The 22307-nt window shown below is 41.5% G+C and overlaps 1 protein-coding gene across 29 annotated transcripts in view; it reads right to left on the bottom strand.

Moving 5' to 3' along the window:
• GTDC1 (glycosyltransferase like domain containing 1) overlaps nucleotides 1-22307 on the bottom strand; it is a 192837-nt gene that overhangs the window by 96378 nt on the left and 74152 nt on the right. For all 29 annotated transcript variants that reach the window (XR_012588293.1, XR_012588294.1, XM_074594466.1 and 26 more), the window contains one exon: nucleotides 1038-1205. Coding sequence is in view for 27 of the 29 variants with exons in the window: in XM_074594466.1 (XP_074450567.1) it covers nucleotides 1038-1205 (168 nt within the window). In the remaining 2 variants the exon portion in view is untranslated. The remainder of the gene's footprint in view (nucleotides 1-1037; nucleotides 1206-22307) is intronic.

Consider the following 22307-nt stretch of genomic DNA (forward strand, 5'->3'; position numbering starts at 1 on the left):
TTTATGGCAGCTTACAATAGATGTGTGAAAAATAACCGCCACGAGAAAGCAAAATACATATACAGACAAAATATTCCTCGCCCCGGTGCCAAAACCCACATCTTTTTGTTATAAAATCAGGAAATGGCTGCTACTGTTTTCAAAAGACCTTTCACTACGCTTTCCCATCGTTACTGCTCCGTAAATGAAACGTGTTGCAAACGCTGTGGAAGCAGCTACAGAACGGCCAGCGTAAACACAGATCATTACCTGAGGAATTTCAATGTCAACTGGCTTATATCGTAAGGATGCAAAAGCTCAACTTGTACCTGAAAATACTCAATCCCTATTCCTAATAACTCTCCTCCTAGCAGACAGGCGAGAAAGATCACGGGAATGAATTTATTTCAGTTCAACACAACGGAGTTTTGCTGTTTCACCTCGGCTCGTACAGTGCCTAACCACAAAGCTTTTCAGCGTTGCTGTTATTAACTTCTTTCATTAACTCAGATTCGAGGAATACATTTGTTTTTAGCAACAATAAAGGACCGCAGCCTTTAAAACGTCTGGGTATTTTAGCGCCGCACAATTTCTGAATACTAGATGAAAGAAATATAAGGATTTATCTGGTATGTTTACTGCCCTCTCTTCAGAAGGGAAGTGCTGCAGTACATTTTAATTTCTGTTTATTTCCCTAAAACCCGCTATATAATTTCAGTTGGATGCAGTAAAAGCTACGGCCAAGCAAGAGCCGATTAGCTGCGGCTTTGCGAAGCAGCCGTGAAACAAAGCACCTCGGGTCAAAATCCCCACCAGGAAGGGGGACGGCACGGCAGCCCAAGGTAGCGTCGGTGGACTTTATAGGAGAAATTGAGATGAGTTTGCAGAGCAGATTGTTTCTGCCACAGCACTTTCATTAACCTCTCTTCGAGACTCTGCTGGTACCTCGGTCTGCTACAGGGTCATCGTTTATACGGACTCATCGGGCTTACGATGCTGCGCGGTTGTAGACAGAAGGACACCTTAAATAACGTGGAGCGGTGCGAGAAAACACCTACCATGAAAGAACCTGGTTGTATCCATACTGAAAGTCCCTTTCCTGGCATTTCTGGACAGGATACACCAATTGATTCTCATGGAAGTAGAGGACCTTTTTCAATTTGGCGAGGTCAGGGCGGAGGGCGGCGAGTTCAGCCAGGTTAAGGACCGAGCTGGCAAAGAGGATCCTGGAAAACAAGGAGAGCAGTGTTGAGCGCCGGTGAGCCTGCTCGCAGGGGTCACCCCTTCCCCTTCTCCCCCCTCCCCAAGAAAAACATCACCCCTATAGGGACACATCAATAGCTAAGCCTTAATACCACGGAGCAGCGTTCGAAGTTTTGATCTCTTAAAAAGCAGCTGCTAAGAACCCAACTAGAAACGCACCGAATCTCATTGGTCTTCCCAGCTCTGTTACAGAGAGATGCAAAATAAAAAAAAAACAAAACAAAAAAAAAAACTGGATGGGTTTTATTGAAAAAGGCAAGAAAAGCTGTATCTGAAGGACAAATGGAACAAAGATAAGGCTGACTAGGGAATACTTTCCTTGCCAGTTTCATTACACTTTACTTCTTTATGCAACCAACTACTGAAATTCAATATATGAGCAGGAATGGCACATGTTCGTGTTATGACATAAACCCTTTTGATTTATGCAGTGTACTTATCTAGTATGGTCTGGTTTCCTTCCCCCCCCCCCCCCGCCCTTTTTCTGTTTTATTTTCACATTTTTATTAGGTAGCCTCTGTAATGAAATGTTGTTTCTACCCTTGCACCCCAGCATTGCCAGAGCACTCCGACTATTCCGCAGCCTACGACACCGCGCACATCCTTCAATTACGTAAAGCCGGCACAAACAACGCTAACGAGTTGCCATCGCAGCCGCGTACAACGTACCAGGCTATCAGAAAACGAGGGTATTTAAATGCCTAATACGAAATCGTGACCCTACTGTAACCGGTGGCAGATTTCCCCGCATTTCACCAAAAAAATATGCGAGCACCTCCTGTCCCCCTGCTAGCGTTGCTTTCCAAACTGAATCCTGAACCTACGGAGAACTGCAGAACCGTAGATACTTATTATAAGGGACTAAAAAAAAATTAAATATTGAGATCCGGTGTTTAGTGCACATAAAACATTAAGCGTTAATAAACTACTTCTCAACACAGCATGTTTCTGACTTTTTTTTTTTTTTGCTATCCACCATTTTAGTGGTTCGGATTCCGAGTTGATTTATGCAATGTTTAATTCTTTTAAGATCTTTCCTATTTTTTCCTACTTTTATTCCTATTTTCAATTCTATTTTATTCCTATTTTTCCAGGGATTTCATGTTCCAGCTTACTGCCAAACTGACAGCACTACCATTAAAAACTTCTGATCCTGGCCGTCAACCTTAAAACGCGTATGGACTTCCCCAAATATATATCGTAATATCACCTATGCTAACACACGCCATTCTTAGATAATCTGTATCTACAGAGCAAACACTTCCTAGAGCACAGATCCTGTATCCATCTTCATCAACTTGAGTCAATGCTAATCTGAAAGGCTTACCCAAGTAAGAGATGAATGTTATTGCCTTGTTCATCAAATATTTGATCGTTCTAAAGGGACTGTCAAGCAGAATGCCAATTAAGGTACGAGCTCGGGTTTATTATGAGCCATACCAAGAGGAAAAAAAAAAAAAAAAATAGTTTTACGTAAGTCATCACTTATTTGTCACGAAGAGTAATAACCTCTGGACCTCGTAACGACCTGGGCGCCAGACTCGAAGCAGAGGCAGGAAAACTTCCTTGGGGCGATGCAATACCCCTGCGCGGAGCCGGCTGCGAGTTCCGCGCTGGAGCGGCAAAGAAAAGCACAAAGAGGAGAAAACATACCCCAGGTAGTACAAAAACGAGACGAAAGGGCTGCTTGGGAAATTTTTGGCTATTTCTGGATTGCATTACAGCTTATCCTTCCCTTTAGTGGTTTTTCAGGAAATCTTTTTCTGCGAGGAGTTAGGAAGAAAACGGAATTGCTGCAGGACGGCGTCTGTGAACTTGGCTGCGTTTGAATGAAGAGAGCAAAAAAAAAAAAAAAAAAAAGAGATGGCACATTGGGATTGAGAACACGGGAAGCAGTAAGACACAGCAGCAAGAGCGGGAAGAGAAGACAGCCGGGGTGCCAAGGTTAACAGGACTGATGGAGAGAAAAGGGCAACGGGGAGCACGATGAGAAAGGAGATCCAAGATTTAAGCTGGGACAAGATCGCGAAGCTCTGAAATAGCTGAACTCGCTCAGATGGACAAAGGAATAACTAAAGAGAGGAATATGAAAAAAAGCCGGGTATATCCACAGGAAAGGACAATAACGATCGCAGTACCGGCTTAGACAAACCGGAGGATTCAAGAGCATCATTAGAGAGCTGGAGGCTGGCTTCCAGTAAGGCAAAGAAGGTCAAAAACTTGGAAAGCTTGCACGAAGTAGACCCGAATTTTCTCCACTGTAAATGGGAAGGGCTAAGACTCCATTAACAAGCAGATCCCTTATCGCTGCCCAGCCCATCAATAAACCAGCGTCAAGAGAAAACTGTTGCGATTACCAGCAAATTCAGATTTAGAGCCCGAAACGACACAGCTTACGTTTCTTACAGAAAAAAATAAGAGAAGAAAAAACCCTTAAAGTGGCAATATTATTAGAAAACGCCCTTCTGGATTCGCTTCCGTTACTTCGCAGCATTGCCAGAACGTAACCCAACAAATGAGATGCTCTTATACCTGTTTCTTTACTGGCGTAAAAGCTGCTCGCTACCAGCGATAACCGATTTCTCCGGCATTAGAAGCTGAAATAACACCTGACGGCACGAGCCCCCGCGAACGTGCCCACCCAGCAGCCGCGCACGGGGCTGACGGACTCCCGCAGGGCACCGGAGGATACGCTGGAGTATTCCCACTTAACACCTCTTACAAGGGGAAGAAAGGAAAGTTTATTATAATGTAACACGCGACATAAATATATGTCAGTTGTCATTCCGTGTGACATCAACTTTCATTTTACCTCGGGTTATTATTTAAATAATAAATCCTAACAAGGTGAGGTTTATCATCCCACGGAGTGTATCCGGGAGGTAGAGACACAAGGTGATGGCAAGAACGCTCGAAACATGATAATTCCTGACAGCTGCTGCTTGAGCACAACTTAAATTGAACAGTTTATCTCAGCATAAAGATGTTATAAGGTTTTATGTTTAATTTAAAAAAATTAACATAAAACCCAGAGAAAGCAGAGTTAGGCAATCTTTCACAAACATGACATACTACAATCACTGTATAAGCTGGATTAGTACTTATTACCATGCTACTAGAGAATTAAGCTGTTTTTAGACCACCAAAGAGCTTTAAATTGCAACTTTTGTCTCTGTAAGAGAAACCTATATTTAAAACGTCTGCTAAATTCAAATTAACAGCTACCTCATTAACTTACTATCCCACAAAACCCCCCTACATTTCAACTGCTATTATGGCATTCTTATCTAGACCTATCAACGCTACAACGCATAATATATACAGTACTCTTCAATAAATATATTGTGCGAATCCCCGCAAAACCCGTGCTGAAGGTCACATTTGGAACGCGGCTGCCCTAGCTCTCCTCTCCGAAATATCCCCCAAAGTCTTTTTCCTGTGTTACAAATGACCTTCTTCCACAGAGCATGGCCATCGCACGGGCGGTAGCCCCACCACCGCCTTGGAGGCCGGCCAACTTTCAGGGCCACCATCCCCACAAGCTCCGGTCTTACACTAAGCTTGTGCTTAATCTGAAGCGCTTAATAGTCCTTCTGACTTCTGAGGAACTACTTACGTGAATTAAGTTAAGCGTGTGCTTAATTCATACAAACATTCACGGGAGGGAAGCTGAGCGTGCTTGCATTTCAGAGCCGTGATATGTCCAGAGAACGCTCTGACCTTTGCTGTTGTCTTCCCCGCTATTTTACACCAAAGGACTGAAAATCAGTACAATATAAAAGCCTTTACTTTTTTTTTTTTAATTACGAGCGCACAAAATGACTAATATAGGTTTCCATTTATATCAACCAAATTATAAAAGTTAAGGTGCTAAAGTATTTTTATTTTGCTTTATAAATCTTCTTTGTGTCACGTAACCATGATTTACTCTTTTAAGGCATTGCCCTAAATCTTTCAATTAAATTCCCATGCAACTTAACTAAAAACACATTTTGCCTTCCCCTTGGGAGACCACACAGTGCATATTTATGTATCTATGGATATGGAGGCTGAACTCTCCAATTCACCGGGCTTACAGCACAAAGCGAGTTTAAAACAGCACCTGATTTGGGCTGGAATATTCCCTCTGTCTGGCGGAAGCTCTGCCGGCACGAAGGCCTGATGGCCACGGCCACCGTTTGCAGGGCAGCAGAGGCAACCCAGCTCTCCATGGAGAAAGAGGATGACGAAGGGTATGATCCTGCAGCAGCGATAGGGACCCTCCTGCACCGCAAATGAAATCCAAGGTCACAAATACCTGCTGCAAAACAACTACCTTCGCAGGAAAACGAGTTTATGATTGAAGATCTGGCCATCCAGGAAGGAGGTACGAGCGCTCTTTGTTTGCCAGGTGCCGTATTATGATAAAACAGAGTCAGATTTGGATATCGTGACAAACATGAGCCTTTTAGGGGGATTAACAGGTACTGAAAAATACCTGTTCCTTAGGTGGCACTGACTGAATTGACATTCATCCGTCCTCCAGGAGGGGAGCGTGATGCTGAAAGAAGTGTCTTTGCACCGATCTAGAACTAAAACCTTGCGCACTCGGAAGCATCAAATCCCACCATACCTCTCACAAGGCATTGACCGCTTTGTTCTCACCAAGCCCCAGATTATACTGTCTATATAAGCACATTTCTTTTTCCTGAAATTTCAACTGGCAGGCCTAATGTCCTATAGCAGAGTCTTAAACCCTCAGATTTTTACCCCAAATACGGTTTTATTCCGGGCATGGTTCTTGTGCGCTCAGTAGAGTGAAGTCATATTGCCACCTAAGACCACACGGGCGCTAAAACCCAACAAATTGTCATCACTAACCACAAAACACAGAACACAGTGACACCACTGCCGAGGGCTACGTTTTCTTCGGATGATCAGAAATCAACCAAAATTTTATAGCAAATAAGAGGAGCTATGGGGAACCATTTGCAGTGAGATCAGGGGCAGCTCATCCTTCTGGTGAAGGCCAGCAGGGGTGGGAGAAGCGGCACTGAGCAGTGCTCCGATACGTTGCCTCCTTAAACATCGGAGAAATACAGAGCAAGGAGAAGATCAAAAGTATGACCATAAAACACATCCACCTTGAGAAACCAGGCTGGACGGGGCTTTGAGCAGCCTGGTCTAGGGGAAGGTGTCCCTGCCCAGGGCAGGAGGTTGGAACTAGGGGATCTTTAAGGTCCCTTCCAACCTGAACCATTGTATGAAACCAGGGGTTCAAAGACCACGGTGTCTTCGAGCTCCCCAAGAAAAAAAACCTGAGGGCTTTGGTTCCTCCATCTCATCCACTATCACACAGTTGCCTTCATTTCAACCCAGAATTCAGGCAGGTCCTGAATTTGGCTTTAAGCTATTTTTCAAATGTAAAGTGTATATCAAATAGCATTATTAATGCCTGGAATGTTAAACAGACCAGTTATTTTTGTTTATTATTACACGCATTTTTTATATGATCAACTTGCAGAAGTTACATTTTTATCGCTAGACCAAGAATACACAAATTGCAATCAGATATAAAATGCTTTTCCATTTCCCATTAAACAATAGATGACTCTGAATTTCTGAACAATAAATACTAATAAGTGATAATGTGACAGTATACAGTATAATAAATAATAAATTAACCATAATTTTTTTGACATGGAATGTACAAATGTCAAAAATGCTTATAGATATTATAATATATATCTCATAAATTAAGGTGTTCTAGATACAGCATAATTTGAAATGTTTACAGAAATAATTAAGTCTTACTATTTTAACGTTCTTTATTTTTCAGAACAAATCACAAGGGCTGTCATGCCTTTCATCTTAATTAGGCCATGTGTTTGTCTTATTTATTTGTTATATACTTCCATAAACGTTTACAAATATTAATTGTAAAGAAAAATATTTTTTCCTCTTGCTGTAATTACTGTATGTACATATAGTACACGGTGATAAATATTCATGGCTGCTTCCAGTTCAATAGTTTCGGATTCGGGGTTTGTCTTGTATGGTAAAACACAGCAGAAAGGAATAGCTTGTTTTGAACTCCGATTGCCAATCCCTTTTTGATATTTTGCTTTACAAATGCATTCTCCCTCCCTCATTTTATAGTCTGTTATTTCAGACTACAGCTGACATTCTCGTTCCTACCGTGACAGACCTTAGTTACGTTTTCCAAAAGAATTTACTGCATTTTCCCCTTCTTCATATACACCACACCCCAAACAAAACATCTGCTGTTTGACACGGCTGGGCTAAAAGGGGGCTGCGTTTCCAGCCCTGCTATTGCATGTCCCACCCTTCCCTGGGTCTCCTCGTGCCACCCAGATCTTCAGACCTCTGTTAGGACCATGGGTAGAATTTTTGAGGACCTCCCATCTCAACCTGGTCGCCCCACTGGTGTTAGCCAGCAACACTGGAACGGGGCTGAAGCTGAGCAACAGCAAACCTCCCGCCTTTAAAACATTCAAGAGGTCACCTAAATGCGTTATTTCATTTGTAAATTATTTGGGTTGTCTCTCAATTCCTGCCTATCCCTCGGAATTTTTATTTCAACCAGCTGATCAGAATGTTTACGTACAACCAGATCTCAGAATCCAGTTTTGGGGGCCAGATTCCCAGCTGACACAATTGGTTAAGAACTGGCCTTCAGTACAACTATTTTCAATGACCTTTAACTCAGAAAGATACCAAAAAGGACGTGTAAACAGTTAAAACCACTTTTCTATTTCTATTTAATTTCAAGAAGTAAGCTCCAAAGAGACTCTTCTCCCAGGCAAGGGTTTTAGACGTTTGAGGGGGAAGTATTTTGCTTGGATTGCTTTGGTTTTTAGGCAACGGCACTGAAGCTTCTTGAATTTTATTAAGTGCATGGCACTATTTTTTTTCCCTGATTTGTAATTAAATTTGGCTTCAATTAATTACTGACAGATGCACATTCTTATTTTAGTGGCCAGATTGCTCACCATGGGCTACATCGTCCTCTCTGCTCCCATGAAGGGAGAGGTCGAGACCGAGCAGCTCTAGCTGCGGTGATGGGGGGGGAAGGAGAACGCCATGAAACCTTATTAGAGCCAAACATAAGCAAATCAGAACAACCCACTAGTGAAAAGCAGCCGTGAGAGATGTACGGACTAACTCTGCCCAAATATATGCCGCAATGGAGCAAGACAAAGAAAGTAAGAAGAAAAAGAAAGGACGGTATCTGAAGGCAACAAATTCACCGTGGGTAAATACGCAGGATGCAGTGATACACAGCGAAAAGAGTTTTCAAAGAAAAAGACTCGTAAAACTGCTGTTCTACTCCATTAGGTAACATTTAAATAGCATTATTTATTGTTTTAAAGTCTGTAAATTCATTTCATTGGGTGTCTTATCTGTCCAGCTCTGGAGAAAAACCAAACGTGTCAAGTGACTGGCATGAAAAATACAATACGCCCAAGAGGTCGTAGCAACACGGAGAAGTCCTAAGATTACACATAACACCACCGCTATTCCGTAGCGAATCTGAAAAACAAACTGTGAGGACCACTGCTTCACATCAGCCGATGTCAGTCTGGATCCAGGATGACACAGAAGAGACAGAACAACGTCACGGATATGTGGACCTCACTGCACCGAAGGGGAATCAAACTCAGCGCAGCACAGATGCACCAAAGCAGTGGGAGTTTCCCTTAAAAAGGTTTATAGGAATAGATGCCCGGATGAATGAACGGTAAAGTAAAACGACGACTGATCGTCCCTTATTTTAAAAAGTTTGGGCAAACCCAAAACTCAAATCTTCTCCCGGTTTTTCAAGCTTACACATTTTGTATTTAAAAACCACAGAAGCCCCACTCGCTCTGCACAATCGCAGAGACGAGCAGGCTCTCAGCAAACTGGCGAGGCGTTTTACATTTCAAATGTTCAAAAAATCCTGTTCTCCAAAGTACTTTAGCCTGGTTTGTACGTTGTTTTACGCACCTTGACATCTAAACACTTTTTTACAAATCTGAAGACCATCATTAAAAGGAACTTAGTTTTCTTAGCAAATGGATTTCACATTTTTCTTATACACCATGACTCTGATTTCATCTCACACAATCCATAAACATCCTTTAAAAAAATATTTTTATGGAAGCTTTCAGCTAATTTTCCAAAAAAAACCTCTCACTCCAGAGCATCAGCCCAAGGCCTAACTACTGCCCACAAATGGGGACCTCAGGAAAAGCAGGATTCTTCCCAGAAAACTAATACAGTCCTCGAAAAAACTCAGACTGTCACAAAACCTGAGCAGCTGGCAACTCTGTCACCATGAAGTATCCATATGGAAGACCGAGATGTGTCAAACTACCCAAAACGAGTTTGGATAGTGCAGAAGATGGAATAAATAATTCAGTATCTTCAACACTTTCAACAGCAGGTAGTAGATATGCTACCTGCTTCTACAACGTGCCAAAATGTAACACGCGAGTGAGAGCGAGCGAGAGAATGTGAGTATCTCCAACCTGTTTTCATGGGGATATTTTGCTCGAGGAACTTCTCTTTTTAGAGGCATATGATCCGTATCAGATGTTTGTCAGGAGCAGGCAGCGCTACAGAACATTAGGAATAACTTAGTGATTTTAATGTATATTCACAAAGCGCATACTCCTTCATACACATATATAAAAATTGTACCTTACTCAAATATTTAAGAAAATACATATATAAGGAAAGTGGAAATATTTATTTCTCCCAACTGCTCTTCACACATCTGTAATATTTGTTGCTGTGGCATAGTGGCAACTTTCCTGCCTTAATATAAACTGAGGAAACTCTTCCATGTGGTCAGTGATCCAGCAATCAGAACTACAATGTCAATGCTTCTGCTCTGCGTTCATGAAATAATTCATCTATAAAACTACGTTGTGGAGTGTCCATCTTCTTCCTGCCCTTCCCGTAAGAAACAGCCGCACATTGGTGCGCAAACGTACATCATTTGTACTTACAGAAGATAAAGTGACTCTTCCGTTCCCTAAGAAATTAGACTGTTTAATGCTTAAGAGCCTCCAGACCTGTATTTGGAGGATCCAACCCCCACCCGCACGGAGGTATTTATCAACCAGCGCTTCACCAAACACGCAGGGACAGCAGGTAGGCCAATATTCAAAAGCATAAGGAAAATGCCGGTCTTCACGTATTACACACTATTTTCAGCCTCTGGACTTTCTTAGGAGGTCATTTTTTAACTCAGCAAAGCCCACGCTCGCTACCAGATTCGAACGGTTACACCGAAATGCCTGAGTGACCGGCTGACGTGAGGTTTCAAAGAAGTGAGACAAACACTCCCCTAAATTCAAAAGCTGCCAAACATATTTCATCAGACTTTCAAAAAATAATTGTTTTGTCTGTTCCGAATTAAGCTTTAAGTGCTTTAAGGGAGGTTTCTCTACAAACATGGCTAGAGATCACAAAGGGGAGCATTTGGATTGAATGTAACCCTTCAGTCATATATTTATTAAAGAAAACTTGCATCATGCCTGGCATCATGAGCTGTTTTATTTCCATTTACATAACGTGATTTTAAGTGTAATCTGTATTGATGTCCTATCATTTTATTTCTCGTGTTATCGTAACAGGCCTCTATCCACAAGGCCGCCAGCAAAAGAAACAGAATAAAAAGGTCTCAGCTGTGCAGCTTGGGCACGGCAGTTTGGACATGGCACGCGGGGGACCAAGGCAAGAGCAGGGACATAGAGGAGAGAATTCAAAGAAAAAGAGAATGGGCTAAAACGGTGGGAGAATCTGACAGTTCCGAAACGGAAGCCTTTTGCCCATTTTTTTTTAAAATGGTCTCCAGCTCCTGGCTGGGCGTTGCGCAGGGTTAACAATTACACCAGCCATTCACAGTCACGTTGAAGTCAATTTTTACAACACAAGTAAGCAAACCGAACCCCAATGCTGCGGCATTTTGGCATTTGGGCATGGAAAAATCCAATAATAAAATAATAAGCTAATGACAACACTTTTAGGCTTCCAAATATTTTACAAATTATGTTTTCTCAACACCTCTCATATGCAGCTCCGGTCTCTTGAAACTTCTGAATTCCTTTTATCACCAAATAAAGCATCCAGTGCTGAATGCCCACTATTCCTCAGTAACAGGCAGGAGAAATACAGGCCTCAGGGGTTGAACTCATACAGAACAAAGTCAGAAGAAGATTCTAGATGCTTTCTAATCTTTAAGATTAAGAAACTGAGGCCAAAGTTTGCTTAGAGGGCCACAAAGAGAACCAGGGCCAAGGTGGCAACTCAGCAGCCCAAGAGAGAGTTGAAGATAAACGAGCGTCACGGCCTAGTGATTTAATCAACTTATATATTATCAATCTACCTACATATCTTAGGGACCCTGCTCACCGCAGTAACCTGACAGACGTCCTAGAATTAAATGTTGTCTTCGTGGGACCGTATGCTGTGATTCGGTGTTTTCAGATATGGTACTTTCAGGCACCGACAGTACACGTACGTTTGCCTGCACACAGATATACACGCACACACATCCTATACACACGTATATTTCCTGCACTTTTATCAAATTCCGCCACAAAACTGCACCGCATTCTGAATTAACCTATTTAAACCGCGGCCAGGAAAATTGTTGACAACAGCTAATTTGTTATTGGGAAAAGCTCGTGCCTCTCTCGGCCACAGAAAGCTAAAAATCCATTGGAGGCGGCCGGCCGAGACGCTTTCATAGCTGCAAAAACGGAGCAAAGTGACACAGTTCTGGCCGAGGTCTCCAAATAACCCCGTTTTTCCAGCGACGCCTTTGGACTACACGTAAAACCTTTCAGGGGCTCCCGAAAAGGAAACTTTACTCAAGCTGTTTGTTGAGATGACCGGCGATGTTCTTTGGAAAGGATTTCCAAAAAAGTTCTGGAGCACTGGTAGCTGTACAATCATATGGGATTAATTTTCTGTATATCTCCCTATATATTGCTGGAAGAAACAAATTAACTTCAAAATTCAAAGATCTTTATACAGCCCTGTGCTCTTAGGTACAAATATTTAAGTAAGCTCTACTTCCTGTCAAACACTGAAATGGATATTAAATTACATTAAGTTATTATAGATACAAGTAGTAAAATTTCTTTTCTGCTTTCTCTGGGAGCTCCTGCATCTTGGCGTTTCTCGCACCGAGTATAAAGGATAATTTAATATTATCTGCCATGTAAATTCCAGCTTCTATTAAAATACTAAGGGCGTGCTGGATGTACAAACGCGTGCCCAGAAGCCCGTGCCAGAAGAATTCTCGCGAAAATCCCCCGTAAGGGATGACTCCACAAACTGGCTCAGGAAAACGGTATTTATTTACCATGTTCCTTTCCCCAGCATCTTGTGCTGACTTCAGGATGCCATCCGTTCATTCACCTTTATTTCTTTTCTTAAAAAGAAATGAATAAACAAACAAACCTCGCGGAAGGAAGGAATTTCACCATTCCAGCCCCAACTGAACCCAAAATTCCCCATTAAGCCCTACGATCACCGCCTGTACGTGCTCAGCGTGGTGGGAGCTGCCCCAGCCTGCAGGAACACCAAGAGGGGGAAAATGCTCCTCTTGGCTTCATATACGATATTAAAGAAAGGAATATAGTTAGTGGTTTAATAAATAAATATTTACATATATATATATCTACGGGAAAACTCCCTCTTCTCTTTCTGACCTATGGATTGACGTGATGAGAAAGAAGCAAACCAGTAGATAAAGTATAAAAATTAATCTCTTCCTTTCTTCTTGCTCCTTTGTTTGGATAAACTACACGCAAATATTAGTAGAAAGTACAAAAACAAGGAGGAGCAGTGGCCTAATGAAGAACACCAAGCCCAAACGACATCCATCAGGGTGACGCAGTGCAGTGTCCCGAACGGTCCCCACCATGGACATCCTAAGGGCTACTGTTTCAAGGAACAATTAAGCAAGATTACACAGAAACCATTCCAGACTGAAATTTTCCAGCTTTGTGTCATGTTACATTACTTGAATGAATCTCAACTTCTAAAAACATCAAAACACCAAAGAACAGTGAATGAGGGCTGTAAAAAACCCCAAACACTTGTAAGAAGTAAGACTCTTACTAGAAGCAGAAGAGCCAGCCCTACGGAGTACCACCAATGAACGGTAAGAAGTAACAACATTTTTAAGAATGTCCCACCCACTCTCTTTTTATTGCAAGGCTACTATGAAAAATGCCTATTATTCTATTTGCAGTTTTTACCAGCAACATCACTCAGGTTGTGCTATAGGTCTTTGCACATCCACCACCTCCCAGGAGCGGCTGGATGGAGCCTGCGGTTCCCACCACAGCTGCACCCAACCACGCCACCTCCGAGGGTCGCAGTGAGGGCTCAGCTTTACGGAAAGGATACAGCCCCGAAACTACAGAAAAAGCTCTTCAGAAAGATGGGGAGAAAAAGGAAAAAAAGAAAAAAAAAAAAAGAGCAGGATTTTTTTTTCCTAAGTTCCCAGAGAAATTCGAAGCAGCAAGCACCCAACCTCCCTCTTCTCTCCACTCACAAGCACTTACAGCCAGCCTGTTCTTAACCCTTCTGCACAGACAAAAATCCCCTTTTATCTTCCATTTATTTTCATTTTTACCTGAAAGGCAGAGAAGAGTTGGGCTTTTATGTACAACAAACACAAACCGGACTTTTTTTTGCAGTGCATTAGGCTGCGGTCTGCTTCCACCGATGGGAACGCATACCTGAATTTCCCCAAAAATTACAATTTTGCCCTTCTGATTTAAGTACGGCATATATTTAATGTAACGTTCATCTATACATGTTCTCACTGTTTAAGAACTCGGCGCAGGTGTTATTAATAAAATAAATTTATTTTTAAAAAGGATGCTATTCTATAAGCTTTGAAGCTCACACATAGCCTAACTTAACCCAGCTTGGGTTCATCTGGTCTTTAAATGACTTCTTTCATGTGGTCAGCCCACGAGCCATACGTACTGCTGCTCAATCACGCCACTGTACATCGTCAGCGCGAGGATGATTTGCATGATTTGCATTTCCTGTACCGTTTGAGCTTCAATGAGCTCTAAGCACCACGTACAAAAGAAACCACCGCCAAGTAATGCAAAGATTTTTAGTTAAACCAGATGAGACTATTTTAGTCAGGCTGCCAATACTGGAAGGAAAAAAAAAAAAAAAAAAGAAAAGAAAAAAGTCTCAGGGATATCCTGTTAAGTAAGGATTTATTTGGAGGGAATCTGAACCTTTAGATTCATACCCATACTTTTAAAATACAAAAGTTGTATGAATTCCTTAATAAATCTGGCCTAGCAGAAAATAATTCAGTGAGAACACTTTATTTATTTTTTTTTTTCAATGTTCCTAAGATTTTGGCACCATATTACGTTAGTAATTTATTTATTTAGTAGTACATAAATGGGTTCTGATTACATTCGTTTTCCTTCCATATAAAACTAAATCTAATTAAATCGAATTCACTGATTGCTGGGTAAAATTTCTCCCTACGAAGAAATCTTTTATTTTATCACAAATGATCAATAAAAGCTGTTGGACAAATAACTATGATAGAAACAGCATTACAGTGGGCTTCAATGAATAAGTACTAAAGGGAAAAAAAAAAAAGTACCAGAGCCTTGCTGCCATGAAAAACAGAGACAGATGGGGAGACAGACCTATACGATGCTACAAATAGATGAATATCTTGTAAGGATTTCAACAAATGTTATAAGACGGAGTCAAAATTTGAAAAACTACAGATTTGCCTGCGCTGCTGCGCTGAAGTTCATCTGAAATCCAAGCCACGATATCATTATTACGTATATTATCAAAGTTTCAAAACTAACAATAAAAATACAGAGCATCCCTAAAGCCTTTATAGGATCTTTTCTAGATAATGGCACAATTAATAATGTCATTATTTAATAGAAACCCTGCGTTAATAAATAAAAGATTAAGGAAGTTGCCTTTTGAGGTGTATCCCGTTCCCAACTTAAAAAACGGAAGGTGCGCACATAAACTTCACGTGCAATATTGGATTTTATGGTAAGTCTCTCTTTAAAATGGTAGATAAAGTCACACACTGGAAAGATTAATAAATAATAGCACGCTGATACCGTGAACTGCATCTGACCAGCTACAGGGTGTACATCACGTATGCCTGATAGCAACCCAAGACAGCCTGTTCGAGCGCTCAAGGAATCTGCATATAATCATGCTTAATAAAAACCACAGAAAAACCTCCCATCGCTGTTGGTTCCAAAGGACATTCATTCTTCGGAAATTAAGTTGCGTCTTCGTTCTTCTCTATTGTTCAAACATAACCAAATATAAAAAGTGGCAGAAACTGGGACCGAGGGGTTAAATTCTGTCTCGAACACAAAAATTCCACTTCCTGTTGTCTGCAAACATACAGTCAAGAGCAACACTGAATCACAACACGGACTTTCTATATTGTGACTGTAAAATTTAGCAAGCGAAATGGCTCCCATATTAAAAATGCATTCTGTCATTTTTCCACTTAGAGATCCCCTGTATAATGTCCCTATTTAAAGGTCAGCTAATTTTATTATGGAAACTAACTAATAACCTTTATTAATTCCTAGGCTCGCAGTTTTCTAGCGCGTCAACCAAATAAATAACAAACTGCAGGAAGACAGAATACAAACCAAGCTGTTGAATGTCGCCTCTACTGTGTGGGCAAAAAAAAAAAAAAAAAAAATCTGTATTTGCAATAGGCAAAAGAGGTCATTAGAAATTTAATACGTGGGTTTTTTTTTGCCCTGGAAATGACACTAGCACGTATAGACGGTGCTTTTTAAAAGCCAGGCCGCCGGTCCTCCCCCATGCTCCAAGACGCCGAGACCACTGAATGAGGTGCTAAGTCCACTCCTGTCCAAGCACGACCAACAATCCCAAATATTAAACAGCACTCTTTTTAGGCGGGGGGGGGGCGGGGGGAGGGAGGTCATTTCCTAAATTTTGCAGAACACGCACAACACTGGAGAACACAACCAAGAATTTTGCTTACAAACTTGTCTGCTGTCTTTAACGTAATAAAATGACAGGAAGAACATGCAAACATCAAAGCAAAAAGTATACCTATTTCTATTTTATTCTCCTGACATCTCTTGCATGGGAAGCATTATTCATGTTGCACACTATATGAAATGATGCAAAAACATCCACCGTTTCATTAAGCATTTTTGGTTTACGTAAGCAGATCAGAACGCAGCATTATTCATGACCAGCCTTTCCTAGCACATTGCTTTGGGTGAGTTTATTCCTAAGAAACATTACTACACGTGAAACTAAAAATAGCTAGCTATTTTTAGCTATTTAATCACGTGAAGAAAAGACAGAGTTCGTATCAGTCTTCCTTAAGTTACAAAAATAATTCCATAATGCACCCCGCACCTATATCCCGAAAATCCCTGGCACGCAACCTCCGGGCTCGCACACCGCGAGCCGCGCGGCGGCTGCAAGTAGAAGCAAAATGGGGTTGAAAGAAAAAAAAAAAAAAAAAAAAGATTCCAGCAACAATGGTCTTGTGACTAAATCAGAAACAGAAGCAGAAGTCATGAGCCAAACAGATACCTATCGGTTTCCTTGAGCTTAATCTGATTAAAACCCGGCTCTCAAAAATGTTAAATAGAATGCCACGTCAGAGAGCAGGCAAATGATAAAAATAGTTCATGACAGGAAATCATTATTAAAGCAGCATTACTAGTGTATCTGTTATGGAAATTTCCCTGTAATTTTTCAAGGTTTCCCCTTATGCTTCTCTTTGAGTTGCCTGTTACACTTTTTTTTTTTTTTCTCTCCTCTCTCCTCAATGGCGTGTAAGTTTGAGATGTAAAAAGAAAATTATCACTGCAATTTTCCAACTATACCCTGCTCAATACCATCTCAAGTGTGTCATACATCATCTTGTCATTCACTTTAACAAGAAATCACAGAATATTCAGAGGCAGAAAATAATCCAAAATGGGCAAGTGCCATTATGGCAAAAACACATTCATTTGCCATCACAGGAAGAAAAAAAAAATAATAATAATTTTAATCTTAATTTCAAGGACTTTCATAATGAAAGCTTCTTAAAATTTTTTTAAGTGGGGGAAAAGTTTTATGACAAGCTGCTGGGAACGACGGGAGAGCTGTTCTAGGGTTCAGCAACCACAAGTAGAAAAATAAAACTGTAGATAATACACTATCACAGATAGTTTGATGTTTTAAGAAGCTTACACAAACAAAATAAAATTCAGCACCCTAAAAAAAAAAAAAAAAATAAAGTCATTATGACTATCCTTCCTACTACTACCATCCCTCTCACGACCACCCTCCGGATTACCATGCCTTTAGAACACTCCGTTAAACAGGAACCAGACTTGCAGCACCTTGTCCTGCGTTTAGTTACGTCGTTCAGAAAAAGATTTTACAAAAAAACAACCAAACAAGAAGTAAACAAACAAAAAAAACCCCAACTCTTACAAGGTCTTATTTTACAAGGCTAACTCCCAATTTCTAAAAGCCTATTTGGGCACACTGAAGAAACTTCAAACGTTAACAGTCACCCCCAAAACCCCTTTGGTTTCTTTTTTAAAATGTCACTAGTGGGGGAAAAAAACCCACCAGCAATCAAATTAGCTGTCTCTTCATTGAAAATAGGTATTTTCATCTCTAATGATGATTCAGGCTTCCCCGAAGAGCCCTGATTTAGCTGACCACTGATGTGCTGGCTTTCCAGCAGAAGGACACCCAACGCCCCTCCTGCCCCATCCTCCCGACGGCCCCTTCGCCCAGCAGCTTCCCCACCGCTGCGTGTGGACACTCATGATTTGTTTTAGATTTTAAGTCAAACTCAGAATTATTTGCCACTGACACATCATAAGACAAACGCATGATGTGGGGAAACAAAGAGGTGCTTCACAGAGACATATCTAGACAGAACCAGGGCTGGTCTTTAATCAAACTCCACCTGCTGCCCACCTAAAATCCAAGGGTGACAATGCATCACGAGAACAAGGACAATTTTTAAAGATAGAAGAGTCACCACACGTTCTGCCAGCGTTTTCGAAGACCTCCTTGATTTTTTTCCTGAGTGTTGCCATGTTCATCCCGCAACAGCCAATCTCTATCTGACTCAGCATGAAAGTGAACACGCATCCTATTTACAGCGGTGCTTAAGCCTTATCCCATAAAGAGTCTTCACATCTATTCTTCTTAATATCCCTCCCACATTAAGAAATGATTATCTAATACAGGGAGTAATCAGCTCACGGTCTTACTACAGTCATCCTCCTTGAGAAAGCAGAGGGGGGAAAAAAAAAAAAAAAACAACTGCAAAAGTCATGGTTCAAAACATCAACATTTACGGAGAACAACGCAAAGTTATTTAGATCTCAACGCGAGACCAAGTGCTGTTTCTTGATACTGAAATGCCGATCTGCTGGGAACTTCAAAGCCTCTCCCAGGACACATGCAATGTCACGGCCTGGAATGCCAGGAAGAAAAGACGGTGACAATGAAGGCAGAAGTGGTTTTAACGTTAATTTTAACACTTTACATGGCTAGAACATGGTAAAACAGAAGTTTAAGGGGTGTGGAAAGCCAAGACAAACGAAGGTGGAATCATCTGCAAACTGGTCTGCAAGCGGTGCCTGAAAAATACTTCAAATGCTCTTAAAAAGGAATCAGATAACAAGACAAATTCCAAAATCCTGAAGCGTCGGCAATTTTCGCTTCCCTCTCTACGCCCTTCCCCGGCTCCCCAAGTCTACAGCAAGGACAAGGCATGGCAAATCCAGAAGGTGACGGGCTGGAGCCAGGGTAGAAGGAAGAGCAGCCATTTTTCATCCCAAGTACATTGGCAATCAAGAAGAAATGACGATTTTTTTCATACCAATTTCTAAATAAACACTACACGTAACCAAAACAACATACCTGTATCATCCGAAATGCTGTCCCACTGTCAGAATTAAATAGCTGCTTAATTCAAACTACCAATATAGAAGTATGGACTTCTAGAAATATTATAATACATCAGTAATTGCAGCAGTAATATTAATAATAGCGGCAATAATATTAAGAGCAGCCCGTAAGACAGAGCCAAGCACACCCTTCCAGGGGAGAACTGAATGGACAGAGTTCAAATGTGCACCAACAGCCAACCGTACTGATGCAAATTTATTCAAAATACTCTTTTTTTTCATTTTCTCATTTCCCATCCACCTTCTCTATATTACCCTAGGAAACGAGACATGCAAAGGAAAACCAGGCATTCTTGTAGTGCTTAGGAGCCAAAATCTGTATGTGTAGAGTTATACAGAGGGCCAGAACACCTCCTATGGCTGAAGGCTAAATGAGTCATCCACTTCAGAAGAACGACCAGTAACTAAACAAGAATCTGTAAAGCTATTAAACGCGAGTATCAATTTCAAGCTATGACACTGAAGGGAGAGAACCTTCCTATGTACTGAAGCCATCCATACATCATACAGCGGAGTCGCTTGCAAAATAACCTCTCACCTAAGGAAATTCTTCTCCTTTGGAAGCCAAACAAAAACAATCTAAAACATTTATTGCCACAGATTCCCGCCCCGTTCCATAAACTGCTTAAGAGACATGACATCATGCTAAGTACCTAGACCTGTCTGGTCTATGACAGTCCCAGATTTCAGGGTGAAGACTAAACTGCAGGAGCATGGAAGGGCATGAATCCACGGGTCACCACAGATGCTGAACGCAAATCTGACTCACCGAAGCCCGAGCTGACACTCCAGCAAATAAGGTCTGGCGGTGGCAGAGACTGACACCACAAAAACAAGTCTTGCAATATTTTTGTCTTCTTTTCTTGGACTGGAAGTAGGAAGGGCTTTCCTTCAGGTGGACAGGACCGAATTACTCCATCCCACCAGTCCCTGTATTCGCAGTTCTGCTTTCATGTGGTATGAACTCTACATATTTCTTGGGCATGTTTCCTGAGTCATTAGCAAAATAAAGAACAAGCCCCATGCCCCGATGGGACATTACTGTCCGTTTTCTTTCAGTTAGCACAGCAGCTGCATCTCCCTTTGCTCCATGGTTTCTTCTTCCACGTTGCTGCACCTGAGCTATATGATTTTAAACCTCAGTAGTACTTTACTGATGTCCTTTTATACGCCTCCTTTCTAAATCTTCCTTGTCTAGAAGTATTTGTCCATTTTTCCCTTTCTAGCCCCTTCCATCACTAAGTGCCAAGCCCTTGGCAAGCCAACATTCACAAATCAGGCTTCAAAGACTCAACTTGGAATTGTCTTGACTCAGGTTGTGACACGAAGGGGCAGGGACCCCCAACAGGCCTCGCTCCCTGCTTCTGCAGGGAGGAGCAGATGGCCGACTTCCAGATGGCCACCAACCTCGTCTCACAGATTTCCACATCTGCAGCTGGAACTACATCTCAGAGGATGGTCCTGAGACAGACTGCAGGTTACTGCCCACGGCTCCCGGCTTATCCACAAGCCAAAGCCTTTTGCAAAATGCAGAATGACAAGCCTGAAAAAAGGTTAAGACTAATTAAAGTTCAATAGCAAGGCACAGCTGGAAAAAAAAAAAATTCAACGGTAGACTTCAAGGAGAAATCTATCCTTGCAAACAAGGAAATGCCTCGCTGTTGGGCACTTGTACCTACCAAGAATTAAGATGCGAACCATGGAAACCCAACCAGCCCCAATGGTTTTGCTGCCAGGTTACCCCACAGCTGAAGATGGGCTTACTTTTCAGCTTCCAGACCCAAAGTCAGAAACAGCACTGCGAGAGCGCTCGCAAATGGGTTTGATCCCGCTTTAAACACGATAAAACTTCCCAAGACCCAGTGAAACGGTGGTCAATGAGTTTTAGCTTAAAGTAGCCAAAGAGTCATTTGTGAGATGCGTGTACCATCGAAGGCTCATTTTAACACAACCACAAACTATATTGTTTCTTCAGACAGAGTTAATCCAACTCCTCTTTGGGGCAGTTAAAAAACCCCTTAAATCTACCAACAGAAGGTAACAAAACAGTAAGGAAATGATTTCATCAATTTTATAGCATGTATTCTTCTACAGTTTATTTAATAAGTTCAAAAATTGAAATGTTGTACTGCTTTCTTACTCTCAGTGCATATTCTCCTCAAAAAGACTATTTCCAGACATTAAAAAGAAAAGTGTATTTTACAGTGAGAAAAGTGAGTATACCGCATTTCAAAATCCATTAAAATATAAAATTCTGGTTACAGGCGCAACAATCTGCCTAATTAGTTTTTCCTAATTAGCAGGATGCTCTAACCTCTTTAATAAGACTTCTGTGGACAGAATGTTCCATATTGGTTACCCATCTGAGGCAAAAACTAAACAAATACTTCTGAAGTACAGCTAATAGAACAAGCGTGGTTGGGCTCCGTGGTCAGAAGGCTGCTCTGGCGCGTTAATACCGGCAATCTGCAAAAACACAGAATATTCTACCTTAAATACACCATCGCTCACACTACAAACCCCTCCGTACGGACAAAATTAAAGATATTACACCCGAGAATTAATGAAGTTACACAGCACGTGCCGAGAGGAAAGAAAAAAGAAAAAAAAAAAAAAGAAAAAAGGGACGGACCAAAACACACTGTGGAAAAGTGAGTTAAAGAGATAATGGGAGGGCAAATACCACAGTGATGCCGTAACAGCCCAGAGCGTGGCGGTGTAGCTGTTTTCCTCCACTCCAAAGCATTTGTACTTTTTGTACCTTCCTCTTCATGATTCAGAGTCTTGGTACGTACCTAGCAATTAACAGGTAACAGCGTTATCTGCAAGGTCCATCTTATCCAATAAAAACCATTCTCATTATTACTCTATATCGACCGTGTAATTCAAAGACTAGCGGGTAAGAGCCGTGCAGAGCCCCAGCAACATCTGCGGTCAGAGGCAGATGCTCGAGATAAAGAAAATTCAGGCCCCAGTTTTGTCAAGAGTTTGCAGAGCAGCTGCTGAGCTTCGCCTCACCAGCTGAAATGTCCTTTTTACTGCTTAAAAACGCAG

The sequence above is a fragment of the Larus michahellis genome, chromosome 7, assembly GCF_964199755.1.
Source record: "Larus michahellis chromosome 7, bLarMic1.1, whole genome shotgun sequence".
NCBI classification, from domain to species: Eukaryota; Metazoa; Chordata; class Aves; order Charadriiformes; family Laridae; genus Larus; species Larus michahellis.